The following is a 14213-nucleotide window of genomic DNA, read 5'->3' as shown; positions in this document are numbered from 1 at the left end:
TAGCTAATCTGGTCAGATCTGAGCTCTGCCTTTTTCTAGCTGTGTGAACTTGTGAATCAGTCTCACTGATCATGAACGTCTCACGCACAAAATAGAGATGCTCATTCCTCCTCTGTTAAGTGGTCGTGGGGGTAAGATCATCACACCAGTCACTTAGCAGGTCCCTGGGATGTGGTCAGCAGTGCCACGTGGTCGTTGCTGCTGCTACTGTTTTATCATCCCTATGAGAGGACACAGAATGTGCTCCAAGTTCACAGGTGGTCTGGCTTGGTGCAGGGGTCAAGCCTGGCACAGCTACAAGGGTGTATTGACTGCACGCCCACAGGTAACGCGTCCACAGACAGCATTTTGCACCTGGGCTTGAAAGGAATTGTACAGTAGGAGGTCCAACTCTTTGCTCAGTCCCTGGAGTTGAGGTGGTGAGGTTCTAGGATAAAGGAGGAGATGGGTGTTCTAAACTTCAGCTGAGCAGATGTTAGTGTTGACATCCAAAGTGAAAACGGATTGGAAGCGCCTAAACGAGATCCTGGCCAAGCGAATGGCCAGCCCGCTGGCCCAGGGAGGTGAGCCACGGCAACACCTACCGACAGGGTCTAGACTAGACTTTGCCTGGAAAACAGTTCGCAGCCCTCTCTGCCAACGAGGAGCCACTGAGAACCCCAAGGTGACAAACAAAGAACGAGTAAGATTCTTTTGAGCCAGAAGCTTTTCTCTTGCTTTTAATTATCAAAAGGGAAAAGCTTATTATTTTTTATTACAATTTAAAATTATTCATCTGCATTTGAATCAAGCTCAAAACATACAAAGGAGTACAAAGAGAGAAACATCCTCCCTGTGGCCCCAGCACTCAGTGATCACCATGCACGTGGACAGACACCACTTGGCGTTCATTTGTATACAGATATTTTTACTTACAAGTCTTTTAACTATTTTTTAAATGACTCAATTCTCATTTTAAATGGCTGCCTAGTGTTCCACTGCGAGTCTCTATGCAGAGTACTTAATCAGTCCCCTATTAATGAAAATTTTAAACACCATAATGAATATTCTTGCAAATGTGCCACTGAACCCTGGAGCCAAAAAGATTTTTGAACCAGGAGTTTCCAACACAGAAAAATCCTAGTGCACCCAGTTAATGTAAATTAATTATCTGGTAGTCAGAGATTTTCCTAGGGGACAGACTTCCCTTGTGCTGTAATTTTTCTAACGTCAAATTGGTGAGTGTGCCCGGTACTGCCTGCGACTAGGAAGCAGGACAGTGGGAGACTTCTCTTTATTTCTCCACAAGCCTCCCCTGCGCCACGTCCTCCCGCGGGCACTTCCTGGGCACTCCCTGCAGGCCAGCACGAGGCGGGGCACCGGGGACTCAGCCCGACCCAGGGGAAGAGCCAGTGGTGGGATTCAAATAATTTAACAACCAGTTTTCTGCCCTAATGACCATTTCAAGTATTAAAAAAAAAAAAGATATACCTAAAGATAGTTTATTATTTCATGCATTTAGTACTTAAATAAGAATAAAAGAGGTACATAAAACTAGATTGTTATAAGGAAGAGTTTTAAAATAGTAATGAAAAAATATTAAATAGTTCCTAACAAAAAACAATAAAACTGTTATTTAAGATATTTCCATATTGCCTCTCGATTGGTGTCCTCATTTGCAATATTTTTCACCTGTGGACGGAATGAACATTACTATGGGCACTTAGACTACGCTTTGCGTAGGTGAACGTTCAAAAAGAGTAAGGAATATAGCCTGACTAGCTGGTGGCACAGTGGCTAGAGCATCAGATTGGGACACAGATGGCCGGGTTCAAAACCCCAAGGTCGCTGGCTTGACTGCACGCTTATCTGGCTTGAGCACAGGCTCACCAGCTTGAGTGTGGGATCATAGACAAGACCGGAAGATCGCTGGTTTGAAGCCCAAGGTCACCGGCTTGAGCAAGGGGTCACTCTCTCTGCTGTACCTCCCCAGTCAAGATACATATGGGAAAGCAGTCAATGAACAACTACTAAGGTGCCTCAACGAAGAATTGATACTGCTCATCTCTCTCCCTTCCTATCTGTCCATATCTCTCTGTCCTTCTGTCTCTGTCACACACAAAAAAAGAGTAAGGAATGTAAATTTGTGATTTTCATATTGGGCAGCTGCCCAGGTGCCCACCTTAGAAAGAAGCCTAATTAGAAGTGCCACTCTAACAATCCACTGAACTCAACGAAAAATTAGGTATCAGTTCTGCCGAACCGGTGCGAACTGGCCGAATCCCCCCACTGGACATAGTTCAGCCAGTGTCCTGATGATGTTCCGCTGCAGTTCTGGCTTCCTTAATGGGCCCACAGTAAATACAAGCTGCCTACACAAGTCTCCCATTTGCATCATAAAAATAAGGTTGCTTCCTGGATTACAATCAGGATCCATCCTTAAAATAGGATGGCTCCTCAGCTTCCTCTAATGTAACAACTTTTTAAAAAAAATTTTAGAGAGGAAGGGAGAGAGAAAAAAAAAACATAGATTTGTTCCACTTACGTATGCACTCATTGGTTGATTCTTCTACATTCCCTGATATGGTGATTGAACTCACAACCTTGACATATCGGGATGATGCTCTAACCAACAAAACTACTGGGCCAGGGCTAATGAAGCAATTCTTAATCCACTGATTAAAATACCTGGCGGGGCCTGACCAGTGGTGGTGCAGTGGATGGAGCGTCAACCTGGGACAGTTAGGACTCAGGTTTGAAACCCTGAGATTGCTGGCTTGAGCCCCCCCCCCCCCCCGCCGCCGCCGCCATCACAGCACGTATGAGAAAGCAATCAATGAACAACCAAAGTGACACAGCTACGAGTTGATGCTTCTCATCTCTCTGTCTCTCTCTGTCTCTCTCTCTCGCTAATAAGTAAATAAGTAAAATAAAATACGTGGTGGAAGGTCAGGGCTTCAGAGGGCAACTGCTCCCATTGAATTGTGACTCCCTGCCTCCACCGTCTGCTGGAGAGGGAGTGTCGCCTGCATCCCTCACGTCACCCTCCCATGACCGACAGGGCCGCCACGGGGTGAGACTCCCTGTGTTGATGGTTCATGTCAAGTCACAAAGGTCAGTCAGCCTTTGCCCGGAGGCTGCCTCTCCACTAGTCCTGACAGCAGGGCTAGGCACATTGCGCGGCTCCTAGGACCCTTAAGAGCACAGCCTACAAGAGCGCCTGGACCCCCCCCCCCCCCCCCCCCCCCCCCCCCCCCCCCCCCGCCCAGCCAGGTGCTGTTTTCAGGAGCAAGTTATTTACCTTTCTGAGCTCAGTCATCTCACATGCAAAGTGGGAATAATCATAGCCCCACAGCACAGCCTTGTTCATCAGGACTGAAGGAGAGTCCCTGTAAAAAACAGTAAATAATAAATGTCAGCTGGAATTGACTTTAGTTAGGTCAGCTGTTATTCTGTGACAGTCCAGTAAGGTGGGTGCTGCCTGTGTTGTTACCCGTTTTTAGATAAGGAACGTGCAGCTCAGAGCATGCTCTTCCCAGCAATCATCCCCCACACCTGCACCAAACACTCCCACACGTGGGCCCCCTCTTTCAATGGTGGTGTGTGTAAGGTAGAAAACACTCAAGGCCATAATAAGTGTGCTCCTAGAGACTCATGACGGAAAGACTAAGGCGGGAATTTTCCAGTAAGCGAGGAGGTGCCGAAGGAGCCACGGCCGGAGACAGCGGCGTCGCAGCATTTGAGAGAGGTGAGGTTCGTGAGTTTGAATTTATGCCCCAGGAAGGCAGTCAGTAACTAGACGTGAAGAGTGACTGTGCCGCCTAAAAAGGACACTCCAGCTCTGCGGCTTGGGTCAGCCTGTGTGAAGGGACACGTCAGTGCTTACCGTGACCTGTGGCCGCGATGGTCGAGGCATGTGCCGCGTCCCCACGGCCGGCTGGAGCGGCGGCTCCCCAATCAGCCCTCTGATGCATCCAGCTCATCCTCAGCTCCGAGACCAGTGGTTCCTCCTCCGCTGCCAGAACGAGGGGCCCCGCCAACCTTCTCTAGGATCGCATGGTGTTCCGGTTCCCTGTGGCTGCTTAACAAACCAACCCCAGACCTGGAGGCATAAAACCACCATTTTATTATGTTTGCAGTTCTGTGAGTCAGGGATTTGGGCGGAACACAGCAGTTCTGCCATTCCCTGCCCAACAGCATCAGGGGCCTCTGCTGGGTTGGCTCCGCGGGCTGCAGGCGCTGGGACCACCCGACTGGGGTCGTCTATCTGAGCTCTGTGTCCTCTCTGCGCAGCGTCTCCTGGAGCTCAAATGTCCAGGGCGACTCCTTTCCAGCGTATCTGGAGCCTGGGCCAGAATGGTCGCTGCCTTCTCCCTGGGCAGCCTCCCCCACGGCCAGCTCGGACATCCTTGTCATGGATTGGCAAGCCGGATGCAAAGGAGGAAACAGGGCTAAACCTCACTGACATTTCAGGGTTATCTTTGGCCTCATCTCGGTAGAGCCCCAGCTGTGATAACGACTTTCTTCCTGGTTTTGTTTGTTTGCTTTGTTTTTGTTTTGTTTTGTTTTGTTTTGTTTTGAGAAAGAGGCAAAGAGACGGGTAAGGGAGGGAGAGAGGGTGGAGAGAAAGAAATGAGAAACATCAACTCATAGTTGCATCACTTTAGTTACTCATTGATTGCCTTCACTGGGGGGTCTCAAGCCAGCACCCCCAGGATCATGTTTATGATCCCACACTCAAGCTGGTGGGCCCACGCTCAAGTCAGCGACCGTGGGGTCTTGAACCTTGAACCTCAGCGTCCCAGGTTGATGCTCTACTGCACCACCACCTGGTCAGGCTCTTCCCGTTTTAAATCGTGGGTTTATTACTAAGAAGGAGGAGGAAAGAGCCTTCCTCCCCAGGTCAGACTGTGTCCCAGGTCCCCTCTGACCAGCGTGTGTCCCCTCAGAGCCCTGGTGTATTGGTGGCACAGCTCAGCATAAAGCCAGCTGTTCTGTGCATCTTGTGCCCATGGGCTCCCCCACAACCCCTGCACAGCATCCAGAACCGATGCCTCAAACATTGAGGTGACACAAAGTACAGGAGTGACAATGCCCAGTTCTCTACTGTACATAATCCTAGAAGAACTCTGTGTAAGGCATTCTAAAATACAACAGGAAGCAAGACGTCAGGGAAAACAGAAGCCAAACCAGGAAAGGCCATTTGGCAAGAAACCCCAGGCCCAGAGTCTGCTCTCTGAGTCTTCCCTGAGCGCTGGTCTAACACCAGGAACTAATTAAAAGTAAGGGGCAGAGCTTTTTACCCAGTCCCTTCCAAACCTTGACGCTTCCCGTAATAGTCATGTGAAAAGTCCCACTTGCTCAAATGGGAGTCTCTGTCTTTCATTTAAAGACGCTGGAGCTTTAAGTAAATCTCACTTTGAGGAACTTGTTTTTAGGTCAATGATAAAGGAATTCTCGCTCATTAAACTCCCTATTTCAGCACCTGATAGCTGCATGGTGTTGCGTTACTGAATCGGCCATCTTCCCCTTAGTCCAGTTGCCCATCAGGGCGCAAATATCTGCCACATTATCCTGACAAATGGACATCAGCCTCTCCATGATAGGTGACCAAGACCAGAAGCCCACGACATCACATGGAGACTACAGAAGTCCCAGTCCACCTTTCAGAGGGGGACCCATCACGTGCTAGGAGGCAGAGCTGACAGTGGCATGAGTGCCAGCTGTAGGCAGCAGAAGGAGCCGGCCCTCTTCATGCAGGGATGGCCAGAGCTGAGTGCCAGCCCTCCTCCACTATCATTTGTTGGTGCCTTACAAATTTACCAGTCTGACTTATGCTTGGAGGCAAACATGGGCTCCGTGTTCATGGCAGGTGGTGCCTGGCTCGCTGTGCAAGGTCCAATGTCTCCAGGAAGCACACCCCTGTCACGTGGGGCCGTCATCTCTCAACAAGTAGCTCAAAGGAGAGAAGACATGTCCTCTGTCAAACTGACCCTCATTCTCTAAGGCATCTCCCTATTTGGGTCTAAGACTGTTTCAGTCTGGCATTGATCCGAAATCTGGTTGATCCAGAAACCCATGGGCCCCTCCACGTGGCCTCTGAGAGCCATCCTGCATCTTCCACTACGTCTTCATCAAGTGGGATCAGTCCCACACAGTTCTCCTGAGAATCGTGTGAGAATCGTGGGAACTAAGCTACTCCATGCACTCGATGGGGGTGGACGGAACGGGGTGGGAGGCATAGATCAAGTAAGCAGGATGCTCTTTCTGTGGTTTTGAAAAACCGTGGACACACAGACAGTCTAAGGACATTCCTCAGAATGAAACAGACCACACCTGCTCTCTGTGACCAGTCGGTGCCCACTTTGAATGTGCTGTGACCCCAGGGTGTTGTCAAGACCTTTGGGGTCAGACAGAGTCCTGCTTTCTCACTGGGGTGGAGCTGTTCTCAGAAGAGAAGGCAGGAGTCTGATCCACATCTGGAGAAGAGAAAGAAAAGCTGGAAGTCGTCTTGGGGGAAGTGATGGAAGGTCTGAAGGAAAGAAACTTCCTCCCAGGCGCTGCTTGGCGCGGCACTCGGGCCTGACAGAATCGCCTGTCTCTTGCTGATTTGGTGATAAAATATGGAGTGAACCTACCGAGAGAGCAAATGCCTCGAGAAATAGATGGGTAATTGGCTCTGTTTGCACGCTCGCTGCTGTGACGGTGAGCCACCACGGCAGCATGACTAATGCCTATCCCCTCCGCCTAAATTAGATTTTGATTGTGTTTCAGATTCACTGAATCACAGATGTTGGAGGTGGAAAGATCCCAACTCCTGAGGAGCACCTCCCGCGGAGCATGTGGGATTGTCACACGCAGCGTTTAGGCACTCTCATCCCAGCCCTTGCACGGCCTGGGGGCCGAGCCCACTGCCCACCAGTGCGGGGCTCTGAATGGAAGAGGCTCCTGGGCCGGGGGCGGGGCCTGCTCCACATGGGGTGGAGTGGGAAGTAGGCTCCTTTGCTCAGCTGTAAACAGGTGCGTGGCCTCAGTGACTAATGTCTCATATAGGCCCTGCGTTGAACCCAGAGTGTCCCGTTCTTCACAGAGTGGCACAGACTCACTGCAAGTAACCCAGGGTCCCCACTGCTTCACCCCCCACGGGCTCCTCTAGGTCGTCTGCAGTGGGTCACAGTAACCGCTTTCTCATTTCTCTTGCAGAATTTAGCCTATGAAATCATCCTAACACTGGGACAGGCGTTTGAAGTGGCTTACCAGCTTGCACTACAAGCGAGGAAAGGGGGGCATTCCTCCACACTTCCAGAAAGCTTTGAAAACAAACCCTCCAAGCCCATTCCTAAGCCCCGCGTTAGCATTCGCAAGTCCGTGGTAAGTAGAAGACACAGCTGTCGTGGAAACCTTGATCGGGAGGGAAGAGCTGCTCACTGGGCGCCTGCCTGCCGGCCTGGGTGTGGTCAGAACCCAGGACCCGCCCTCCCTTCGTCTTTTCCTTGTCCTCCTACCCCTGCCCCCGGCACGTGTCTGTCATCCTCTCAGCCCTGTTCCTGCAAAGTACAGGAGACCATCTGCCTGAACCTGGAGGCTCCCAGGAAAATCCCATTTTGTCTGTCTCCTATGGCAGCACTGTGTGTGAGGGGCCTGGGCACTGTGCCGTCTTTGGTGAGTCTCTTCTGAAGGTCCCAGCTTGGGAACAATGTTCCCTGAAGCTTCAGGCGCCCCTCCACCCCCATCCCCCAGGGGCAAAGCCCTTGTGAGCCCCTGGCCTGTAGAGAGGTTGTCAGAGGTTCATGGTGACAGAGCCCCTGGCTGTCTCTGCCCAGAGCTGGAGGCGCAGTGGGCAGTCAGAGCAGAGCTGCCCGGTGCTGCGGGATGCCCAGGTGGCCCATCCCCTGCACTTTGTCCCGGCTGAGGCTTCCTGAGAAGCAGTCTCTTCCAAAGGTGTGGCCCCTCTTCCTCACCTGCCCCCTCCAAGAATTTCCTCTCCTGCCCTCCCACCAGCTCTGCAGACATCCTGTCTGAGCAGACCTTCAGGACTTCAAAGCAGCCCCCTGTGGTATCCCAGAAGCTGGAAGACTCCCAACCAGCTCCTGCTCCAGCTGCCTGCCCTATGGCACCCTGGGAAGGCTGGGGCTGGGGAGGCGGGCCTAGCCTTCCTTCTGTAACTACCCCCTCCTCCCCGCCACCCTGTCCCCAGGGTCACAGGGGAAGTATAGCATTTGCAGTGTTTGTAAAGAGGCCCTTCCTTTTGTGCCCTTGGGGCTTCTTGTTAACAATCTGCTTTTTGGCCTCTCCGCCTGTCACTATTCTTGACAACCTCAACGTCCAGGAGATGGTCCCCACAGCAGCTGCCTTCTGCGTTCCTTGTAGGCTCACTTCTGGGGTCTCCCCCCCAAAAAAAGCCCCCCCCCCCCAGCCATTCACTCTGTGCCCCTCCCTCATCACAGGCCATCAACAGAAATTGTGCGTCCTCAGAAGCTCCTTCCTTCAGACACTGGGGTCGCCCTGCTCCTCCTCCCAGGGCACCTCAGCGCCCTCTGCCCCGGGCTCCCAGGCCCGGCACGCCCCCACAACTCCAGGCTCACGTTTTCCGATTTCCTCTTCGGTATTGAACAGACATCTGCAACTTAGTAAGCCCAGAGCAGAGTTGTTGGTTTTCCCCTCATCGCTGCTTCTGTCTCTTGATCCTGCCCAGCTCAGGGAACGCCACAGTCCTTCGCCGTATTGCTCAGGCCGTAACCTAGAAGCCACCCTCGGTTCCTGGCATCCCCAAAGCTTGAGCAGCGTCTGTCCTCTCAGCCCCTGAAAGCTGTCTCAGACCTGCCCACTCCTCTCCTTGGCTGTGTCCCTCTTCTCCTCCAGGGAAGGTTCCTCTCCAGAATTGTGGTAGCACACCTGACAGACGCCTTCCCCCACTCGGCACCCAGGGCCATTGTCTTAAAACAGATCAGAGCAGACCCTGCCTCCGCTCCTAAACCCTGTTTCCCACCACACTCCTCTGCCGCACGGCCTTCCTGTCCCTGGAAGACAAAGCTCACCCTGCCCGGTTGTTCCCCCACCCCGATTTCTGCATGGCTGCTTCCATCATTCAGGTCTCTGTTTCGGAGAAGGCTTTTTCTAGGCCACACTCATCACACTCATCCGTATCACCTGCTTTTAATTCTGGGAAGCATTTATGAATGGAGATTTATTGTTTATCTTTCCCTACAAAGAAAATAAGAGCTAAATATCCAGGAGTTTTCAGAATCCTTTTGTGATTTCTCTTGGACTGTTATATTCATTCTCGTGTGGACTGGATAAATCAGTCCAGGCAGGTGCCTCTCTCTGATGTCACCCTGGCCCCCACAGACTCTGCCAGAAGAGCACTGAGGGCTCACCATATGGGCTCATCGAATATTAGTCATCTGGAAGGCCTGAGAACTATGAAAACACACAGTGCATAATGCTCTTGTGCTCTAAGGGCCTCAAGATTCCGTCCCCCGCAACTGGTGTCCATGTTCCGTTTCCCTCAGCTCCAGTTTTTGAGTGCTGGGAAATATTGGGATTCCTGAGAATATGTGCAGCGCTCCCCACAGCCTTATGGGGACCCAACCAGACCATGTTGGAAGGAAGCCAGTGGGCATGGCTCCCACGGCCTTCCAGCAGGTTCCAACCTCACAGTGCAAGAGAAATGGGAGAGGCCTCTCAGCTGCCTTGCCCAGTGCTGCTGAGCAGAGCTGGGGACCAGAGCCAGGGGCAGACGTGGAAGCACCAGAGTGAAGCAACAGTTTGGTGAAGAACTTGCCCAGGTCGTCCTCAGAGCTTTGTAGGGGCAGCATGACCTAGCCCTGCTCACCTCTTCACCTTCAGTTGCCTCCCCTCTCGTCTCCCCTTCTGTGAACTCACTACACCTCCCCTCCCCTCCCCTCCCCTCCCCTCCCCTCCCCTCCCCTCCCCTCCCCTCCCCTCCCCTCCCCTCCCCTCCGGGACTTGGCACATGCTGTTCCCCTCCCCCGAAGGCAGGCAAATTCGCTTTCCTTCAGGTCTCCATTTGGACATTACCTCATTCTTTTTTTTTTTTTTTTTCATTGATTTTAGCGAGAGAGGAAGGGGGAGAGAGAGACAGGAACATCGATCTGTTCCTGTATGTGCCCTGACCGGGGATCGAACTGGCAACCTCTGCGCTTTCAGGATGATGCTCTAACCAACCGAGCTATCTGGCCAGGGCTGGACATTACCTCATTCTTTTAATGTTACCTATTCAACAAGTATTTATCATGAGCTACTGTTTACTGGGTTGCCAGGAGCTTTTCTAAGTTCTGGTGAAACAGTAGTGAACAGACCAGACCAAACCCCGTCTTCCTGAGCATACAGTGTCGTGGAGTATACAGATAAACACATAATGATTAAACATAACAATGAGAAGAGAGCAGGAAAGCTGGGGCACACAGGTGAGGAGGGGATGTTGGAGCCGCCAGCTGAATGACATCAGGGTGTAGAGCATGCAGGGATCTGGAGAGGAGCATCCCTCTGGCGGGCTTGGTGCTCGGGTGCTGCAGAGGGCCGGTGTGGCTGGAGTGAAGGTAGGCAGGCAGAGCCTGGGCAGCTCACCCCGAGGACTTGGGGTTTGCCCTGTGATGGAAATCACTGGAGGCTTGATCAGGGAGTGGCATCCCCTGGTTCACCACCTCCTGGGAGCTCTCCTGGGTCCCTGATGTGGGGTCAGTGGCTTTCCTGTGTGCCCACAGAGCACAGCACATGGTCTGTATGCAATAAATGTGATCAAAAGAACGAATAAGCGTCTATCCCTGACGTCCAGCCAGGGCGGAGCGTTAGGGTGCATGCTGGCGCCCCCTACCGGTACCGCGTAACAGGCATCAGCCTTTCTCTTTTAAAGCAGATCGACCCATCTGAGCAAAAGACTCTGGCCAATCTGCCCTGGATTGTGGAGCCGGGACAAGAAGCCAAGAGGGGAATTAATACCAAGTATGAGACCACGATTTTCTGATACTCACCGTCCTCCCGCCCGCGTGGTGCCTTGCACGCCGAGCAGTCGGAGCAGGCCTTCCTTCCCGCCTCCGTTTCCACCCAGCCCAGGAGGAAGACTGCTCTGTTTGTGTGGTCTTGTCACAGGCGAAAGGCCACTGGCCATTCCTGGGGACGTTCTTTCTGCACCAAGTGACAGAAAGTGCAGGCGAGACCTTCCAGCCGTCAACCCTGAGGCGCGAGTTGAGATTTCCGCTGATTCCCGACTCCCCCTGCAGCCACCACCCAAGGTATTTCTAATGACTCGGCCCCAGCGCTTGCTTTGCTGTAGTTGGGGATAACACCTTAAAAAAACAAAGTACAGGGGATCTCTAATACTGCCTAAAAGTAAAAAATCTTGGGTTTTTCACTGTCAGCAGTTTTAAAAGTAGAATTGAGAACAGAACCACCCCCATAGAGCATCTGTAAAATCATTATATCGCTGACCATTTCATGCAACAAACAGGACAAAAACCACCCCCACGGTGGCCAGGAAATCCTTTCTCCCAATTTCTATCTTTGTGGGGGTTGTTGTTTTTTTATGTAATCAACTATGTCGGATAAAGAAAACCTTTACATCTACGAACTGATTCAAAATTTACGAATGATTTAAAACAGAGGAATTTATTATGCACAGGAAAAAATGTGTCTTGTATTAAATATTTTTTACTAAAAGAATGTTTCATTAATGCATTGATAAGAAAACTAGGTTAGTCATGAGGGATGTTTCTAGATTCATTTCAAATAACTCAATCTCTACCACTCCTACCAAGAGGACGGGTTCGGGCACCGGAAGCCCTGACCACCCGCCCAGAGCAGGAGATGCGATGCGGGCGAGCGGACGCGTCCGACCCAGAGCCGGCGCAGCCCTAAGCGCGCAAATTTCGTTTTTTTTTTTTTTAATCTTAACAGCGTTTTAAAGAATATGTTAAAAATAAACAACCTAGGGCTCCTGCTGTCAAGATTTCTGTCGTGGAAACCTTGTTTGAGAGAAAAGTGTTAATAAAATTCTATTGCAAAAATTTGTTTTCTAGGAAAAATAAAAAATACAAAAAAAAAAAAAAGAAATTCCAAAGTAATAAAACTCTTTTCTTGAAACAGAAAACTAAATAAATGTTTGCTTACTATTTGATTAAATAAAATTTACTTACATTTCTTTAAGGTATTTTAATTTTTTTAATGTCTCTGTGAAGTATTTGTATGATAAACACCATAATGTATATTTATGTAGAATCAAATTATATGAACAGTACCAATATCATTATAGGAAAAAAATAACATTTTAATGAATATTGTTCTAACCAATCAGATTGTGAATCATTTTGAAGTTCATTATAGCGCTATTGATAAATTGTGGGATTGTCTTAATGTTGTTTTTTTTTTTTTTTTTAATTAACAGATATTCTTTTAAACCTGAGGTTATCAGTTACATTCATCAGTTGATGAGTTTGGAAAGATAACTTTTATTTCAAACTGACAAATGTATATGGTTTTAGCTCAGTGTGGAAGAACTTAATACTATATTAAATTACTTGAACTGAACAGTTCCATGGACATATTTTGCCTACTCACTGTTGATATGTACGTAGTAAACAGAGAGAAAAATAACACGTATATGGCACCAAAAGGAAATTGTATAGGAGCAAAGTAAATAGTAGCTTTGCTGATACAGAAACCTATGTGTAAATATGCTTGGGCTTCCAGTTATAAATTTTGTAATTTTTGTCATTATTTATATCCTCTAAAAAAAAAGCACACAAAATAAAAAGGAAATTGTACAGCCAGTGGTGCTTGACATCGTTCTGTGAGCAACTCCCTGCTTCCCTGTAGGAATGGAACCAAAGGACCAGCCTTCTCAGCATCCACAGCTAAAGGGATCTTTTCATTGGCAAAAATATTAAGAAAATTTGCTCATCTCCAACTTCAGCCAGTCTAAGATACAGTGGCCTTTAAAGCTTGAATTTTCAGCCAGAATGCCCCCAGTGTCTTAGTTGAAATATTAAAGTGGGCTATGAGGAGGAATTGCCAAACCAGCAGTTCCTGAAAGAGGACGGACTGCAAACTGGGTCACTTTATAGGGGGTAGCATAGATGGAGGCTGGGCAAAAGAGCTGCAGGTTTGTCTTAGTTCAGGCTGCCAGAGCAAAATATCATAGACTGAGAGGTTTAAACAACAAAATTATCTCTCACAGTTCTGGAAGCTGGAAGGTCCAAGATCTAGTCTAAGCTGGCAAGGTGGGTTTCATTCGAAGGTCTTTGCTCTTGGCTTGCAGGCGGCTGCCATCATGCTGTGTGCTCACATGACCTTCTTTGCATGTGTGAGCCAAGGGTGGAGAGCTTTCTGGTGTTTTTGTTTTTGTTTTTTTCTGTATTTTTCTGAAGTGAGAAGCGGGGAGGCAGAGAGACAGACTTTCACATGCGCCCGACTGTAATCCACCCGGCATGCCCATTAGGAGGTGATGCTCTGCCCATCTGGGGCATTGCTCCATGGCAACCAGAGCTATTCTAGTGCCTGAGGCAAAGGCCATGGAGCCATCCTCAGTGCCTGGGCAAACTTTGCTCCAATGGAGTATTGGCTGTGGGAGGGGAAGAGAGAGAAAAAGGAGAGGGGAAAAGGTGGAGAAGCAGATGAGCGCTTCTCCTGTGTGCTTTGACTGGGAATCAAACCCGGGATTTCCACACGTTGGGCCGACACTCTACCACTGAGCCAACTGGCCAGGGCTGGTGTTTCTTTTGATAAGGGCACTAATACCATCATGAGGACTCCACCCTTAAGACCCTGTCTAACCCTAATTATCTTCCAAAGGCCACTCCTCAAATACCATCACACTAGAGCAGGGGTCCCCAAACTACAGTCCGCGGGTCGCATGCGGCCCCCTGAGGCCATTTATCCAGCCCCCGCCACACTTCCAGAAGGGGCACCTCTTTCATTGGTGGTCAGTGAGAGGAGCACATTGACCATCTCATTAGCCAAAAGCAGGCCCATAGTTCCCACTGAAATACTGGTCAGTTTGTTGATTTAAATTTACTTGTTCTTTATTTTAAATATTGTATTTGTTCCCGGTTGTTGTTTTTGGGGGGGGAGGGTTTCCTTTTTTTTTTTCTTCTGTATTTTTCTGAAGCCGGAAACGGGGACAGACAGTCAGACAGATTCCCATATGCGCCCGACCGGGATCCACCCAGCACGCCCACCAGGGGGCAACGCTCTGCCCACCAGAGGGCGATGCTCTG

At 49.9% G+C, this 14213-nt stretch overlaps 1 protein-coding gene across 7 annotated transcripts in view; it reads left to right on the top strand.

The window, feature by feature from the left end:
- Window positions 1–12830, top strand: part of ANKS1B (ankyrin repeat and sterile alpha motif domain containing 1B) — a 1089048-nt gene extending 1076218 nt beyond the window's left edge. For 2 of the 7 annotated variants that reach the window (XM_066262341.1, XM_066262320.1), the window contains 2 exons: window positions 7183–7350; window positions 10859–12830. In XM_066262341.1, the coding sequence (XP_066118438.1) occupies window positions 7183–7350; window positions 10859–10966 (276 nt within the window). In that variant the 3' untranslated portion in view covers window positions 10967–12830. Of the gene's footprint in view, window positions 1–7182; window positions 7351–10855 lie in introns of all 7 variants that reach the window. The other 5 variants (XM_066262329.1, XM_066262314.1, XM_066262348.1 and 2 more) reach the window with 4 other exon arrangements.
- Window positions 12831–14213: the final 1383 nt, after the last annotated feature.

This window comes from Saccopteryx bilineata, chromosome 1, assembly GCF_036850765.1.
Source record: "Saccopteryx bilineata isolate mSacBil1 chromosome 1, mSacBil1_pri_phased_curated, whole genome shotgun sequence".
Classification (NCBI taxonomy): domain Eukaryota; kingdom Metazoa; phylum Chordata; class Mammalia; order Chiroptera; family Emballonuridae; genus Saccopteryx; species Saccopteryx bilineata.
This window is presented reverse-complemented; position numbering and strand designations above follow the sequence as displayed.